The sequence below is a fragment of the Typopeltis vanoorti genome, chromosome 24, assembly GCF_054136105.1.
Source record: "Typopeltis vanoorti isolate ZY-2024b chromosome 24, IOZ_Tvanoo_1.0, whole genome shotgun sequence".
NCBI lineage: Eukaryota > Metazoa > Arthropoda > Arachnida > Uropygi > Thelyphonidae > Typopeltis > Typopeltis vanoorti.
The window spans coordinates 48346605-48365955 of record NC_143572.1 but is presented as its reverse complement, the minus strand read 5'-3'; the positions used below and the strand labels follow the sequence as shown (position 1 = coordinate 48365955).

General features: G+C 33.8%; 1 protein-coding gene across 1 annotated transcript in view; it reads left to right on the top strand.

Annotated features, from left to right (window-relative positions):
- Positions 1-19351, top strand: part of RasGAP1 (Ras GTPase activating protein 1) — a 210612-nt gene that overhangs the window by 82802 nt on the left and 108459 nt on the right. The window contains exons 7-8 of the mRNA XM_090414179.1: positions 4982-5086; positions 18781-18931. Of these exons, the coding sequence (XP_090270305.1) occupies positions 4982-5086; positions 18781-18931 (256 nt within the window). The remainder of the gene's footprint in view (positions 1-4981; positions 5087-18780; positions 18932-19351) is intronic.

Genomic DNA, 19351 nt, shown 5'->3' with positions numbered 1-19351 from the left:
ATAAAAAAAAAGGGAATAAAGCTGAATATGAGAATTACAGAGGAATTTCTTTACTAAGTATTCCAGGTAAGATTTATTCATGCATGGTTGAGAAAGATTATTGGGGAAGAACATGCTGGGCTCATGCCAAATAGAGGTTGTCAAGATTAGACTTTCACTTTAAGACAAATGGTTGAGAAATCGTGGGAATATGACAAGGATCTGTACTTATGTTTTGTAGATCTGGAAAAGGCATATGACAAGGTGCCCAGAGAAAAGCCTTTCAAAACACTGCAATTATATGGGATGAATGGAACATTATATAGAGCAATACATAGTCTAAATTTAAATTATCAGTAGCAGTTAAAAGTGAAAGAAACACATAAAGATGGTTTGATTTAAAATCAGGGATAAATACAAGGATGCACATTATCTCCACTCTTATACATCATCTGTAAGGATCGCATTATGAAAGAAGGGGGAATTAGGCCTGATATTAGAATTGGAGATGTCAAACTTAGATCTTTGCTTTAATCAGGTGATGATGTATATCTGCCTAAATATATCTAGTGAAAATCTACAGGATTCTCTAAATTGAATGGCAGCTGTAACAAATTTGGCATGAAAATCAGCAATATAAAGACAAAACCATGTGTTAGATCCTGAATGAAGGAATCTTGCAAAGAAATCATTCATTCGGGGTCTAACTACTAAATGACACAAAGAGAAATACCTGCATATCAGCTGAAATTAAATTGAAACTTCTTCACATATGTATAAAATTGCATTTTATTTTATGTACCATGTATTTTAATCTATTGTGATCATACCAAGATCAAATTAGAGATTGTCTTAAAAGAGGAATTTTTTAATACTATTTAAGCCTCACTTTAGCTATATAGAATGATTGTGAGTCACCAGACAGATATTAAGTAACAATTCATAGAAGGTATACAACTACATGTGTCCAGCGTAACGCCAAAGGCAGTAGCTTACACAGAAAGTACATCGCGAATTCCGTGAATACTAGAGTATAATAGCAAAGGGGAGAGCAAGGGATGAACCCAAAGGAAGAAAAGATATAGGTCGTGTGCAAAAAGGGGCGCTCGAACGAACATAAGGGAATAAGCACCGTATTGGCTCTCTCTTGTCTTATCGTTTTCCTGGTTCTTGGTTCGGAAGTTAGCTGGTGGGTTCGAGTAAGGGGGATGAAGCATTAGTGCTATGATGTTGGACGGCGAGCTTTCCTGAGAATGTTGTAGGATTCCACGTAGTGCTGAAGGTGAAATTTTCCAGCCCTAGCAGAATTGAGCCCTCGCTGAAGAATTCCCATCGAGAGGAATAGAGACGCAAAGAATCGAGTCCACGATTGGCAGTAATTATGAAGATAGCGTAGTTCCTACACTGGCGTGAGGACAGCCAATAGACAAGAGGTAACCAGACGTACGCATGGTGCAGAAGGATGTCGGAAAAGGTTCGGTAAAGTAGAATTACTCTATTTTGTGTTTAGAATTCCTTAAAGGAGAGAAAATTACTTGTAAATGTAAATTATGAACATTATTCTAAAGAACTTTGCGAACAGACTCTAATTAGAAAGTTAGCTTCCTTTTGAGAATAAGAAGAATTGTTTGGAAGAGGTCTTTTGTGTCGTATGTGATTGATTTGACATAACGAGATTAGCACTGTAAACTTATAGTAACTGAGTAACATTAGAATGTTAGTTATATTATCTTATGAATAGCTTGCTGAAGGGAATTTTAGCTTAACACCATATCATTTGTTATCTATCCCAATTATCAGTCACTGTCTTACATGCTTTATAACCTTTGATTTAAATTTAAAGTGTGTTGATCTTTTAACTCGAGTTTCCTTATTTAGTATTGAGATAAATTGAATGCCTGAATTTCTTTAGTGTATTTTGTACCTGAGTCATGCCTGATTCCGAATTATCACTTATAAAAATAGAACTTCTTTTGGCGGGAAGGAATTAGAAAGTCTATATAATCATAGATTTAGGTCACGACTGCAGTCTGAATCTATACAGCCTTATTAAAGTAAAATATAGTGTAAGAACGCCTCAAAATCTAGCATTGTCTCCCTGAGTAAGGATCTTTTCTGCTATAGGATATTGGCTGGCGCAGCATAATATAAATTTGCCAGTATCCAAAGAGGAAACAATCATAGATGTAAGTATATTAGGCGCGATATCTGAAGAAGTAAAATAACGATTGAAAGATAGAAAGGGAAGTGTTGGATCCTACTTCTTCTCAATCTATACTTTGGATCCAATATTTAATTATTAGGATGTTCTTAACTAGTTGATAGGTTGCGAGTTGATTTCTAATTCAAATATAGAGAAAATTTATATTTAAAGACTGCACCACTCTATATCTGAATTAGTTCAAGAATTGAAGAAAAACCAACTCACAACTATCTCTCCTTTAGGTGTTAATATTGTATATACTGGCCGAGTATATTTAACTTATTTATCTCTCCCGCTTTGGTTCGAATATTTTATGAATGGTGCAATAAAAGGGATTCAGGCAAAATACAACCTTAGATAAACAAAAACAAACATTTAATTTTAGAATCACAAATTTTACACTTAACTTCAAATCACTAATTAAGTTATTAGAAACACTTCAGCCTTCCTGGCAATACAGTCGTACAAACTCAGACAATGGTAATTCTGCTATCTCTATTACAGTTTTCTCACAGTTCCTTAAGTTCCAAATACAATAAAATTGCAGTAACACTTCTTCACAAACAAACACTTCAGTTAATTTTCACAATAGTTACTGTTAATATAAGGATATTCTAGGATGAAACTCACACACTCCTCTGCAAAGGAATATTAATGGTTGGAATAATCTTGCCGATAATCTTTTTCTTCATAAACTTACACACAAACATTTTTTATAACTGTAAACACTTAAACAGTATACGGCACTCATTAAAATAATTCTTCTAAGCAATAACTGAATTAATCATCGGTCACAATACACATAAACAAACGTTGTTGCATAAAGTACTACTGATCACTCATGAAATAAGGCAATACACAATAATTCCTTAACTTGAGGTTTTATATGCACAGCTGTTCATTCTTCCTGCATTCATTTAATTCTTTAGGCAATATATTTCTAAGCACAGCTAACAGTAAACTTCACTTTACAGCCTCTACTATTTGTTAATAACTCTGTGCTTTGCTTCAAGGTTCTGTATGTCCTTGAAAGGTCGGCCCTGAAATTGAATCTCAACTCAAATATCGCTAGTCTATTTAGTAGTCACTCAGCTGTCTTCCGTAGCTATAATTGTTATTTTACAACTTATTAGCTAACTGCTTCTCGACTAGTAGACTTTATTAGCTGCTTGAGTGACTAGTAGACTTTATTAGCTGCTTGAGTGACTTGTCGACTCACTACTATCGCACTGTGATTCCCAAATGCCGAATGCTCCAATTCCAACCTAATGCCAATCCTCTCCTTTCTCTCTCTCTTAATTAATCTAATCTCCGTATATTTTCAGTGTTCTTCCCTTTTTATATCCATTCTTCCCACCTAAATTATTCTCGTGATTTCTTTCTAAAACTCTTTTCAATAAACCTTCTCCTTACGTGGTGTTCCAAAACGTACTCGCTCACTTACATACACCTCCATGACAACCAAACAAAATATAATAAAATTAAGGTATTGCATAACGCTAAACTTCTACAAATAGAATAAATAAAGAATATTTACATTTCAAATAATGCGCAGTTAAATTATCAAATACAAGTTCTTATAATATTAACATAGTAATAATTAAAATAGCTTAATAATATTTAATACAGTCTTTTCATTATTAATACATATATCTTTGATTAATTAATTAAATATTAGATAAAATTAAAGTAGTTATATGAATATTAAATTGTAAAATAAGTTGTTTACATTAAATGATATTTACAAATCTGGTCTCTGTGATGGAAGATCATGTTGGATTCTGAAGCAAATAATAATTACTTAAATCTATATATTCAGAATCCAACAGAAGATATAAAAATAAGAAAAACAACAATGTAACACATGAAAATGGGCAGGCACTTTGAAAACTTCAGCTGCATTCTGATTGGAGATCCTATAGAAAAAGTAAAATATTTCATCTATTTAGGCATAGTTTTAGTGAAGATGGTAGGTTAAAGCTGTATGGTGGGTAGCTAGCTGAATAAATTTATGTGGAATAAGAGAGAAATTAGCCAAAAGACCAAACTAGCAGGATACAAGACAGTGTTCAAACCAATTTTGAGTTATGGATCTACGAGTTGTGATAGAAATAAAGCACTAGATCAATTAGGAGAGTGAACTGATGGTATGAATGCCAGAATCATATTAAAATGAAGATATTAGAAAGGATCTTGACATTATTATCATTCAAGAATATGTCAGCAGAGCTAATCTAAGGTGGTACAGCCATTTCAGTATAATGGGTAGGAAAGGTTAGCAAAATAGCTGTTTGATGCCAAGATGGCAGGAAAGAGATCCACAGGAAGACCAAGGTCTAGGTGGATTGATTTAGTCAGAAGTGGCTTAGAAGCACGAAATGTTAGATATGACAATATTGAAGCTCTCACAATTAACATACTGATTTGGAGGGAAATTGTTGATAGGCGAGTGCTGTCATAGTAACCCATACACCCCCTTGGGGGGATATATATCAGGGAATATTGATGATGATGATTATCACATTTGTTATTAGTTAAAAGATAATACTCTTATCTAAAACAATTCAACCTATAAAGGAAATTCAACTATAGTAACATTTATATATTGTATCTTCTAACAGTTGAGCTTGTAGGATGTAGAGCAGAGGATAATGACTAAGAGTGGATATGGAGAGTAATGAAACTAAATAAAAGCCCAATGAGATTATAAAGAAATGTCATTTAGAAAAGAAAAAAAAAATTTTTAATAAACTTTTTTATAAATACAATTTATGAAAGCTTTCTTTTTTTCCCCCTCAGGATATCACTCATGCATGATTCTAGTAGCGTTTGGGGTAATGTGTTCCTAGGAGAGGTGAAGATTCCTCTTCAAGAATTAAATCTCATTAAAGGCCATGATGCATGGTATGTCAATTAGTAGAAAAGAATTTTTTTTTTTAATAAAGTAATCTTATTTATTTTATCTTGTTGACGATAATTTGTGTTATCGTGTAAGGGAATGCTGTGAAAGTTCTTTATATATCTTTCCTCTTTTTTGGATGCAGTAAACAGATAATCATATTCAGGTATTATTTCCATAATTTATATATTATAGAAATCTTTCATGATGGAGAAACATTATAGACAATTTAAACAACTAGACAAAAGTAAGAGTTGTCCCAAAACCAAACAGCAACAAAATAAATTAAATTTATTTCATATTACCATTTAGTAATCTTAATTTAATTAAACAATATATTTATCTTATTGACAATCCTATTGGAAAAAGAATGCTGTTTATGCATTTGAATTTGTTCTTCTTCGAATAGTGCTAACTTATTAATATTTTCCCGTTGTTCATATTGTGGTAATAACTTGATATTAGTCATTCCCAGTATATATTCCATAATAGGGAGACAAATTTTGCTTTCCCTTGGCACATGTTTCTCTCTTTGTGTGTGGGCATGCATGCATGCAGGTGTGTGTGTTTGTCTCACCACATTCCTTGCCATGCCTTAAATGTTTGAAACTCTTTACTTGAAGTTCCAGTTCTGTTTTGCTGCTCTTGCCTTTATTATAGGTTCACCTGTGATAATTCCCAATCTACATTTCTGAGTAAACTTGAAAAGCACAGTTTTTAGCTCTTAATTGTCAGGACTGTGCAACTTTGTTTTGTACATGTATATTGTCTGTAGTAACAGTGAAGTTATTCTTCTCTTTGTTCTTCAAAATTGTAAAAATTGTTTTAAAGAGACTTAATTGTAACAATCCCAATTTTATTCATAATATTAGTGTTTGTCACTTCACATGTCTTTAGGATTTCAAGCATAGTTGCAGCTTTTCTCTGTCTGTGCAAATTTCCTAAAACTTGTAAAACATGCCTAAAATGGCTGTGATATCATCCAGAAGTTAACTACTACAAGTGAGTATCATTATGGAAAACTCTAGGAACCAGAAGATTTCCAACAGTTACTTTGCTGTGGTAAATTTTCTTTAGAATAGCATTATGCTTGTGGAACTTTATTTTTTGCTAGTTATAATGGCATTTGCTGTGGTGAAAGTAGACATTGTATTCCAGCATTGTTACTTAATATATAATGCCTGCCTTGATTATCTGCAAAATAAAAAAAGAATACTGTTAGGAAATTAAACTTTTTTTATATGATTAGTCATAGGCATGATTAATTGGGTACTTCTTGGTAATAGAGTTTATTTCATGCACATTTTAATTGTTAATAATCATTGTTGAATTTCATGCAGTTGAGCCCAGTTACTTAAAATAAATTGCTTCATTATTCATCACTAGAATATAAAACACGGGGAAAAATTATCACTTTGCTCAATTCCTTTTTTTTTTTTTTTAATCCCACAAACAAGAGGTACAAGAACCTATAGCACATCATAACCTTTTACATGATTATTCATCATGCAATACAGATGTGTAAATATTTTTACTCTCCTTGTATATACTGTTAATTATACCAGAATATGAATGAAACATAATTTACATAATTACAAGGAAAATGACTGGAAGCACTCATCATAATGAAACGGTGCTCTTGTTACAACTAAAAAAAAATTTTGGGTATTTAATATTGTGACATTGACCATGTATGCATGCAAAAAACACTCATATCTTTTTCATTAATAGAATGTGCATACATAAACATGCACAAACCTAATACATTTATTAAGTTGGGATGCTGAAGGGTAAAAGCTGGATAACCAGGAAGAGACCTCCACATAGCCTTTTGGGAATGCAGAGAACAAACCAGGGCTTCTGATCTAATGTTTACTCCTCACCTTGTGTGCACCCTGTTGAATATCTATCTGGATACTGAATGAATAAGGATGGGCTGGTAATTTGGGATTTAGCAAACCAAATTGTATTCTTATTGGCTTAAACCAAATTCAAAATGGAGGTACAACATGACAGAATTTCATGCTTGCTTGAGAGTCGTCCGGTTATACAAGGCTCCTGTTATTTTCATGGGAACCAGGGCAAACAGTGAAAAGTTAGTTACTAGAACAAATCCCAACTGTAAGAAGTATGAATGGAAAAAAAATAGAACTAGCAGAAGAATTGGATAAGTACCAGAACATGATAGGTGTTACCAAAACAGTGTTTTTTTTTTTTGCTTCTGCACATGCTTGGAAATGCAACTGAGAAACTTTTGCTCAAGTCCACTATCGTGTGCTACCATTGCTGCTGTCCAGCATCTGGCTTGAAACGATAAAGTTCCTTCTCGACAGTACAGAAAAGTTTATTTAATTTGTAATTTTGTAATGAAACAGTCGGAAATTATAATATTTTGTCATTTCGCAATCCTTTGTGCATTGAGGTAAGCTTATTTAATAATTCACACAATGTGAATTATAGCGGTAACTTTAACAGCATATCTTGCAAACAATGTTTGTCTACCTACAAACAGCACAAACATTTCAACACTTGACAGCTCCTACAAAATCGCAGTTAACCTTTATTAAGCAAGACTTCAGTAACTAAAGATAAAAATAACACTTCAAAATCTCTTGCTTGCAATATACAAATTGAAATATACATTTCACTAACTACTTTATAAAATAATACTTTATTATTAACTTCTAACTCATTCATTTATATATTTTAAACTTGTGGGATATCTGAATTTTAATACAGATATCCTACCATGTCATAGTTAAAGAGTTTCAAGAGTGGAAAGGATAGTGGATAGAACAGCAGTTGCTTGGCCAGTGGTGGGTGCCCACACCTTATCGATGCTTGTAGTTATTGCTGGTTGCCCTGCCTTGTGCAAGCCTATAGGTGAAAAACATTGAAATGGCTGTGAATTTAACCTGGGGATGAACGGCAGCGTTTTGCAGACCACAATCCAACATAATTCCTCCAAATTGGACTCCAAGTAGGTGTTTATTCAGTGTGTCAATGTCTAATCTTTTGATGACTGTGTTTGCAATTTGCATCTGAGAGAGAGAGATGTCATTGAATTTAACCAGTGAAGACTGGAAAATAAGTTGCCTTCTTAGATTAATCTTATTTCCAGCTGTTCTGTGTGAGTGGGTGAGTGGAAGGTTAGACAGAAGCTTAAAAAAAGCATCTTGATGTTATGGTTTAGCAGAAACAAGCAGCAGTGCTATGGTATGGAAGATGATTTCATAGGACCCCCTGATACCCATAGATGGTACTATGAATGCTACAAAGTATCTGTTCACTGTGGCTGATTACATACATATATGCATGCACTTCTTCATGGTTGACTGCCTATCTAGATAGCACATGTTCCAGTAGAATAATGTGCTGTACCTTGTTGCTGGTATCATTTGAGAGTGACTTGCCAAGCACACCAGTAACTTTCAAGTAACACCTGAAAATCACTGTGTTTGGTGTTACCTGGTCTGCCAACTTGCTATATTCAAATTCCCTAGAACATTTCTGGAATTACACGAGTTGAGAGATCCACTGTTTGAATCCTCTACCCCCAAAAATTTGCAGATCTACAGAATACAATTCTGACAATGTTGTACAGCATACCTGCTGAAAAATGTTCAAACATCTTAGAGTCCATTCCCCTAGTATATCTTCTATAGATAGATATCAAGAACTATGAAATACTGTTAAAAATAAGCAATGTTTATCATCCAACACAGATATCAATTATCATCATCAAATTCCTGCCATGTACCCTCAAGGGGTGTACAGGATATGATAGTACTACACGAAAAATTTACATCATTACTAACTTCCTATCAACAATTTTCCTCCAAATCAGTCTGTTACTTGTCAAGACTCCAACATTATCAGATCTTATATTTCTATCGTCTAAGGCACTTTGTACTTATAGGAATTAAAAATTACATTTGTTTATTCACAGAGAATAATCAGATGTATAAGAGTGTGCAGGTGTTTAAGAGTATTCAACCATGAAACTTATGAGTAATGATTAACAAGATATATGATTTAGAAATTTAGTGGGAATCCCCCTGTGCTGGTTATTAATCCCATGCAGATTAATGTGCTCACAGATTGTACCGGGGATCATTGGAAAATAATTTTTTGAATTCTCATTTCCAATCATCAGTAAAGATTGTATGTTATATATATCAGTGGCATCGTGTGCTCATTTCGGTTGGGTGTGCTGTCATGTGGGTTATGCAACCTGCACTACAAATTTCACATCAATTTGATCGTATGCATGGGCATGTGCCCACAGAAAATTTTCCGGGGGGGGGCAAAGCGTGGAGACAAATAATTACATCAATAAACGTCTTTTAGCTTTTTTATGTAATTATTTGTCGATGTAAACTATAAATACATTATTTTCATTTTGCATCGATTTTAATGATCTTTAGTTCTTGCAAAAAAAAAAAAAAAGAAAGAAAGAAAGGTATTCAGAATTAAGTTTTTAGCACAATTTCATATATATAAAAAAAATTGGCCGCATATTTTATTAAAAATCAACTAATTAATTAATCCTAAATTAAATTATTTCAGTTTAAAAGCAAAATAATCATAAAACTAACAAGTAAAATAATATTAAATTAATACTTACCTTTTAAAAATGTATTTTTCTGTTTAAATTTATTTCACTATAAATTTACAATTCACACTCAGTAACTCACTAGACACAGAGGGCAAACTAACCGGTCACTGTTCACAAATCAGAAAAAGATGAACCAAAAACAGGAACTTGTGTTTTATTGCAGCAATAAAACACGTGTTCTATGGCTACCCCGCTGTGGGCCGGCCGAAACAGGCCAATCCATAATAAAATTTTAAGACAGACAAAGCATTCCCAGGGTCGAGGGTGTAAGATTACATATCTCAATTAATTTTACGATTATAATTTGTGGAATTTTTTAATCGATCCCGGGGAAAAGTTCCCCGTTCTCCCCGCCCACCCCGCAGATGCCCATGACCATGTAATTACATTTTATGGATGTATGAAAGTTTTGACAGGGCATAGCGCATCAGCGCTCATCTTAATTGGTCCAATGCAATTAATTGCAGGATGACTTTGAATACTTCTACGTAGAGTGGGGAACAATCTGTTTTAGGATTTATTAGAAAACAACAATGAAGGAGAATGCTATATTTGGTTGGTATAGTTGAAATACTCAAAGATGAAAATATGAACCATCATTTATAAGACTTGAGAATAGAAAAGAATAAGTGCGAGTAGAAACACTTTCATTAATGGTAAGGAATAATTATCATTTGTGATATGTGTGTCCTATAAGTTGCTGGGTAGAGCGAATAGCATGATCCTATAAATTCTAAACATGAATAAGTGAATTTATGGTGGCATAATATTAAAAAAAACAAACAAAAAAAACTTACGAAGAGAGAGAAAGTATTACTCGCAGGAATAAATATGGTTTGATGGAGCAGCAAATCATCTCATATAATTTGTTGCCCATGTTATGTGTATTTCTCTGGTTTGTGTATATTTCACTCCGTTTTCCAAGAATTTTATTTTGTTTACTGAGACTCAGTATACATAACATCCGATGATTATCGGAATTATCCACACTTTCGGGAATCCTAAATTCATTAGTTTTTTTAAAAAAATTTTTTTTAGTATCAGCGGTTCTAAAAAATAGATATTTTTTACTGTCTGTTGCTTCCAAAGACTAGAATAAAAATGTCTCTATATACTGTTAAACTTTGCAACTTCAACAGATGCTATACTGCACAAGCAAAAGAAAAAACAATTAGCATTTTTCTCCTAACATCCACTTTTAAATTTTCAGTTCCAGAAAATATGCGTAACAACTGTTTGTAATATACATCAGATACGAAAAGCACTCACAAGTGACAATATTCAATTGGATTGGTTGATACAATAACCAATCACAGACGCTAGGTACTGAGTGAGCTGAAAATTTTAGCTCGCCCTGGACCCGCCTTCTCAGTGGTTTAAAAATACTACAACATTAAGAATTTGACCCACTGCACCCTCTTTACATCTTTTCGAATGGCTCAAAGATGAATGCATTTCGAAAGCACACCCGGGCTATTAATGCGAATATGACTGAATGTTTACGCAGCGAAAAGTGCATTCTTCATGAAGCACTAATGCTTTATTACCCTCCTGAAGAGGACAATGAAGCATTAGTACAGCATATTGTGTTAAATTTTAGGAATTGCACAAAGTCTGCAAATAATTGGGGGAGTCTTTAACGAGAATAAATGCAAAAATATAATATGATATAATATGGGTGATACTGATATTTTGTGGATGAGCACTGCACACCCGGAATATTCGCCCCTGATTATTTATCTATATATGTGTGTGTGTTGCAGCTTTGAAACATATAACTTAAGTTGTCAAACTACAATGTGCAGTTACAATTCAAAATGAGAACTACAAGGGTGGTCTGAAAAGTTCTCTGCCTAACAATGAAAAAATGAATTTATAATCTCAAAATGATTTTTATTTTTCAACATAATCTTCTTTAAGACTAATACATTTATTCAAAATACCCCTCTAATCCTCTTGATTCAAAGAAAAACGCTGACTAGCAAGGAAGAGTTTAGTTTTGGGAAGAGATAGAAGTCAGAGGGAGCCAAATCTGGGAATAGGGTAGATGTTCCAACAATTCATAGTGCAGATCCCTTAATTTTCCCATTGCCAAAACAACTTTGTGAGCAGGTGCATTGTCCTGATGAAAGATGATTATTTTCTTCTGCAAACCAGGTCTTTTCTCACGAATTTTTTTGTCTAGTCTGGTTAAAAGATTTGAATAATATTCCCTGGTTATTGTTTTACCCTTTTCAAGATAATTAATAAACAAAATGCCTTTGCATCCCAAAACACCGATGCTATGATCTTTCCTGCTGATGGAACCAACTTTGTCTTCTTTGGCACTGAACAACCAGCTTCTGCCCACTGTTTTGACTGCTGTTTGGATTCTGGTGTGTAATGGTGAATCCAAGTCTCATCCATAATAATAAATCAACGCACAAAATCAGTTTTATTCTTGTTAAAATGCTCCAAGCACTATTCAGAGATTTTGATGTGAGTGCGTTTTTGATCTGCTGTGAGCAAGCGCAGCACCCATCTTGTGCAAAGCTTTTTCATTTGCAATTCTTCATGCAAAATATATTCTGCACATTCTTTTGAAATGCCTATAGTCTCAGCAATTTCACGCACTTTGACTCGCCTGTCATCCAATACCATATCGTGCACTTGATCAATGATTTCTGTTGTTGTTACACTTTTTGGACGTTCTTCACGTGGCTCATCTTCAAGGTTGGTTTAAACTTGGCAGTCCATTTCTTAATTGTTGAAAACGAAGGAGAAGAGTGCCCATAAACTTTTATGAACTTTGAATGAATTTCTTTTGGCGTTAAACTTTTTACAAAGAATTTTATAACCACACGATACTCAGTTTTATCCATTTCAAGGGATACAAACAACACTTTTGCTTCAGAAAGTGTATAAAACAAATTACTTGATAGAATGATTTGCAGTTTCACATGGATGCTTATGACAGATGTACCAACTTAGAAAAAAAAATCTTACTGATAGTGCTGCCATCTATGGTCGAGGCCAAGAACTTTTCAGACCACCCTCATACTTTGGAAACTTGGTCCTGCAAGGAAGTTTGTAATGTTATTCACTTTTTTGTGGTCTGAACATATCAGCAGTAGAAATTCATTATCACCTTGTCAAAGTGTTTGATGAAAGTGTACATGAACCACAGAAGTATTGCAAAATAATGCAGGTAGTTTAGTGATGGAAAAGGTGATTTTCATGTCAACCAGAACACATGCAACATGGACTGCAGTGCAGCTAGGGTTGGAAATAATTCAAGGAAACAGAAGAATAATACGATGTATATCCACTGAACTGGACATTGGTTATATTATGCACAGTATTATTCATGACAGGCTTGTTGGTTAATTGTTTTGGATCCAAAGCATTTAAGGCTGAGGCCTGTGTATATGTCTGTAAATTGCTTGTTCTTCTGGCCAGTTTGCCTGGGTTTACTTTTGTAAGATGAAAAATCCAGGTTTCTGTGAAGAAAAACTCTGCCCTCTCCTCCATGAAACTGGCTTACTCATCTTCAGAGTAAAAGCTTTGATAAAGGTTCTTTGCATTCTTGACAGGATTTGAACCCAGGTCTTTCCAACTAAAGGGCATCGTCGATACCTACTGACCTACAGAGGCTCCAGTGCCAAGGAAGTTGATGTTAAATCACAAAGCAAAGTGGATGAAGTTCTCTCTCTCTTTCAACCCTTCAGTGATATGCTGTTGTATTATAAAACTTTATTCAAATAGCTTGACCTTTCAAAAACGTTTGAATTGTTTATGGACAGTTATCGTCCTGCATTATTCTTCCTCACTTTTGCATACTGAATGCCACTTAAGTAAATTGGCAATGAAGGAAAAATTGAAGAAAATTTTTCTTCATAATGAAGAAATGATTTTCTTGAGTGAATCATTATAGAATACAAGGAATGAAATATGGATTTATCACTTTGGTTTCAAAACAAATCATCAGTGTATTTGGAAGTATTTCAATTCCCTGAGACCAAGAAAGTTGTGCATATAAAGGTTCTATAAGTGATGGATACTATCTTTTGGGATAATTAAAGGAGGGGAATGAGATAATTCTTGGTGAAGTAGTTCTGCAAATATTTCTGCCTCATTCTGCAAAACTGTGGCATTTTTCTAAATGTCACATAATAAAAAAAAAATCCCCATAAAAATGACTAAAGAATGCCACATTCTTTGCAGCTCAGCAAATACAAGACTTGTTGATGAATTTTGGATAGACTGCATGAACATATTCCTGCAGCACTGAGTTGACTCCTAGAGATTGCATCTTTTTTTTCTTAAAAAAAAGATTGCATCTTAAAAAAAACATCCAGGTATTCTCAGATTTGAAATATTTGTTGCAATATGATATCATTAGAAAAATTGTCTGTACGTGTGTATTTTTTTTTTTTTTTCTGTTTAGCATGGACTATGTGTTCTTACTTTCTGATAATCCTTCACATTAGAAAAACATGTGAGAAATGCTTCTTGATGTTTGAAAATGAGAGAAAAAAATGAATCAACTTCAACCTCTTCCCCAAGAGTGCTGTTACAAATCCTTTTCTGGAATTTTTAACTGGGGAAGAATGGAATATGTGAGAAGGGGAAAAAAAATTCAGGAGTACAGAGTATTTAGGACTATATGTGTATGATGAATTTTTAATTTCACTTTCCCTTGATATTTATCTATAGAGTATGCATTTGATTATTAATTACAGAAATAAGAAGCATTCTAAGTATGTATGTAGCAGATCTCTTTAAATTTTTGATGAGCCAAGTTTAATAAAACGAAGTCCATTTCTTTGTTTATTTTGCTCTTCAACTGCCATGCTTCTATTCTTTGTTGGTACTACCTTCATGCCATTTCACTTTTAGCACAAGATATAATATAAATGTATATTCTTTTAATTTGATTTTATTTAGACCTGTTAAAGTATTGCTAACTTTGCTATCCTTAGCTTCCAAGAATTCTTGGAAGCTAGAGAGTACATCCTTCCCCATTCACATCAGTCTCACATGTGAGAGTTTGCAAAACCTATAGTACAGCAATGTCATGTGAAGGAATCTGTTGATGTGTTTCTTGAATAATGTAGGTGGTAATCCTTGGGAAAATGGTATTGAGAAAGCTTCTCCTTAGAATAGAGGTGGTAGTAATGAAACAAAAATGAGAAGGTTTCATAAGTTTGAAACTGTATATGGATGTTGACTGGTGGGTGCTTGTGTTTTTATATGTTTAAAGGAAAATGGAGAAATTGGTGGTAGCCTTTTCGGTAGAGTGGTGGTATAGCAAAAATGAAGCAGAGCATCTGTGCGTGCGACACGTGATTGGATGGGGGGGGTAATCTATTAATTAGTTGCCTTCTTCTGATGTGTCAGGCATTCTTAGAAGGATTTTGGTGCATCATCCCAAATGTTGAGAATAGTATTCTATATTTAGGCAGAAATTTGGGAATTATAAAAAAATAATAATAATAAGAAATTTTGTGCATATTTTTTCTACCCACTACCGGGCGAAGGCGTCTCCTATTATGGGAGGTTTTGGGTCTACTGCTCCCATAGTGACCTAGTCCATATTGGGAGCGGACATAACAAACATCCATGCCTACGTGGGATTCGAACCCACAGCCTGTTGGCTGGGAAGTGGATATGCTAACCACTCGGCCAGCCAGGCCGGCTGGGAATTATATAATTCCCCTTAAATGTAAGATATTAGTAGGACAAGAAAAAAAATGTTATGCAGATTAATGAGGAACCAGGTTTTTTTAATAAATGGAAATGAAAATCTTGTGACTACTGGAAGAAAGATTAGGATAATGTGACAACATTATTTTAGAAGATTTGTATAATAAAGATGAAAGCCATATTGGAATAAACTGGAATGAGTATAGAAGTGAGTGAGATAATAGGTCTGGCAGATGTTGAAGAGGTATGAATGAAGATGAAAATTTGAAAATTCCCTGTGGGATTTTTTTAAAAATTGATTGGAGCTTCTGGTGGTTCAGAATTGAAATGGTTGCAGGGACGTCTCTAGACCGACCTGGAGAAGAAAGGTGATACCTGATGATTGGACCAAATTCTTGTTTCAGTATATAAAAAATGCTCAAGAAGAGTGTAGTAACTATAGAGGAATAACATCATCACTGTGCAAAGATTTGTGAAAGGATAATGGAAACAAAAGTAAGGGATAAAATAGAGGGAGATTGAAGAGAGGAACAGTCTTGTTTTAGAAAAGGGAGATTAACTGTTGATATGAGATTTGCTTTAAGAAAAATGTGGAGAGACATTGGAGATTCAATGGGGGCAAGTCTATGGTAAAAGAAGAAATAATTATGATCAAGAATATATATGTTAAATATAAGAACTGTAAATTTGGTAATTTTGAGTGGTTTACACTTAATGGGTTGCAACAAGGAGATGTTTCATCACTTGTTATTCATTTTGATGAATAGTGTCCTAGATTCTGGGAGAAAGGCTTAGACATTGGTTGTACATGCTTACTAAATAACTTAAGGAAATTACAACGTACAATAGAATATACATTAAATTAAACTTTAATATATTTCCAATATTTTAGCAACGTCACGTTGCCATCTTCAAAGGAACTTACAATAAAGACACATGCACGCAGGCACTAAACACAGTAAATGGGAAACGAAGCGAGGAAGCTATGGTTTTCCTAAAAGTCCTGATGGTGCTCCCTAGCTCCCGCAGAGACCATTGGCTGAAGGTCTCCTGATGTAAGCCTCCCAAATTTGGGGCAGTCTCATGCAAACAAATTTGTTGAGGTTTGGCATGTTTCTTAAGGCTGAGGCTGATTCCATGAATAGTCTTTCAAATTTAAACTTGCTATGGTGTACTATTGTGGCTTTCTTCCACCATATTCTGTGGCATGTATCCAGAGCATGGTCTGTAAGACCAGAATGGCTGTATTGGTAAAATCGGATGTATTCCTTGTGTTCTGAAATTCTGATATTTGCTGTCTTGCCTGTTTGGCCAAAGTAGGACAACTTACAGCTGCAAGGGACCTGGTATACACCAGGTAGTTCTAGGGGGAGTGGTTGGTCTTTAGTGGAGCAGATAAGGGATGCCAATTTTTTTGTCCTAGATTAATGACCAGAAAGGAAAAATAGCAGTATTTGCAGTTAATGTGGTATGCACATTCAGAAGACCTATAGAAGAAACTGGACAGATGGAACAGTGTGAAACATTGGTTACATAATAACAGTAAGAAAGAGTGAGAGCATAATCTTAAATCATAGAAAAAATGTACAAGTTATCTGTGTTAGATTCAAAGTACTGAAAACTTCAAATATTTAGGAAGTGTGCTTTCTAATGATGGATGTTTAGATCAAGAAATATCAAGGAGTATTTCATCAGGCCAAAATTTAACAGTGTAAGTAGTTTGGTTTTGGACAGTGAGGTCCCACTTAAAGCATAGGCTTTTGATTAGCAGAAGTTACATTTTATCTTATGCAGTGAGACCTAGAGACTAACAGAAAGAGACATAAGTAGAATACAATAATGGAAATGAAAGTTAGATAAATTTAACAAAAATAAGGAAAGATGTGGCCATTAGGAATTTTTTGGGACTAGAAAGTGATGAAGAAATTCTTGTGATCTTTGCTTGAAATGGTATGGACATTAATGAGGATGAATTTAGAAATGAATTTGCCAAGAAGAATATATAATATGAAAATGAGGGAAAAGACCAAAAAAATGAAAAAGGTGGAGAGATCAGAGAAGATTTAAAAAACTTGAACCGGAACAAAGTTCATTATTAAAAAAAAAAAAATGCATTCCCCTTTGCTGTACTGGTATAATTCGAAACAGCAACTTTCCTATGTTGTAGATTGAGATAGCTAGAGCTGTACTTCCATCTTAAATCGGGCCTTCTGAATTTTTCAGATTGTCTTATTTTCCCCAGATTGTTTTCATAAACCTGAATACAGCTTTCTAGGCTGCTGTTTAAGTCTCCAACTGAAACTTTTATACCTCCATATTGAAGTGTGTCAGGTCAAATATCATTTACTCTTATATTTTAAGTTTCTGATGTTTTTTCCAATATCAAAATATATTTAATAGTATGGGGCATATTTTTTTTCTACTCTACATTTTTTCACTAATTACTTAATACATTTTTAGAATAATAATTCTAAACAATATATACAAAATATTGTTGTAATGTAGTGATACCAGCAAAATATGATTGTTCTTGTTGCAGCAATCACTACACCTAGTGTACATGTTACTTTGGAATTTGAACACATCCTCTACATCCCTTGAGGGTACATGTCAGGAATTTGATGATGATGCTTTATGGTAGTATTATTACATGGAATTCTTCATAGCTGAACTTTTCTAAGCAGAGATATCTTCTACTCTACTGTGCATCAAAACTTTCTTGTTTCATCCACAATACTTAATATATCTTGCTGTAATAACTCGAGTTTAAGAGATATGAACTAATTTTAATTTTTGAAATGGCACAAGGCATTTATTTAAGGAGGAATGTTTTTCACATTCAATATAGGATATGTTGATGTTATCTAGTTAATTAGCTTCTGCCTAGATGCATGCTGGATACTTCAGATATTCTAAAAATAAAAGAAACAGAAAACGTACATTTAATACTGAAGATACCTTTGGTAAATACACAAAAATTTTACTGCTAAAGATTAAGTTATATAATATGAGATTTCTATTTTTTTTTTTAGTAGTTTGCCTACTTATTTTAAAACTGATAAAACAGTATCATGATTTGCTGGTCATCAATTGACAGTAATAATATTGTTGAATGACAACTGTAGTATTTTTGCTTGAATTAGTTCAGTTAACTTTCTCTATAAGTGAAAGCTGACTCACAGGGACTAAAGGAATAGTTTGATATAGTGGAATTGCTGAATTACTTTTAATTTATGCTAAAAGCAATTAAAAGTGACTTTTTTCTAGACATTTTTTGTTGGTTGTATGAGGGAGTTTGCTGTAATAGTATATCCAATAGTGAGAGTACACTATATAATGGTTTTATACCTAGGTTGTCATGTTTATTTTCTTCTATTGTTTATTTTTTTCATTCAGGTACTTCCTTCGACCAAGGGATAGCATGAGAACTCATAAAACTGATCTAGGCTCTCTAAGATTAAAACTATACTATACATCTGATCATGTTTTTTCTAGTCAATTTTATGATCCACTTAGAAATCTGATCATCAAATCTCCAGATGTTGAGGTATGTGTGCAATTGCATAACTATATTGACAAAATTAAACACATAAGTATTCCTTTAATATTACGCGAGTGACTTAAGAGGTTCGGTCATAAAATTTCATTTGAATTATACACATATACCAGCCATTGAACTTAGAAACCTTTATGTAGATATATGTAAATGTCACTTACACAGTGTATATGCAAAATACTTCAGTAATCTTCACTAGTGTTGATCACAATGGGAAAAACAAAGGATCTTTCAAAGTTCGATAAAGAGCTTATTGTGGGTGCGTGTCTGGCTGGAGCCACGATTTTAAAATCAGCAGAGCTGACTGGTTTCTTGAAAGGTGAGATATCCTAGGTGTTTAATCGATGGAAAAATAATCCACATCGCTTGTCTAGGAGGCAAACCGTGGTCCTAAAACGGTCTGTCAGGAAC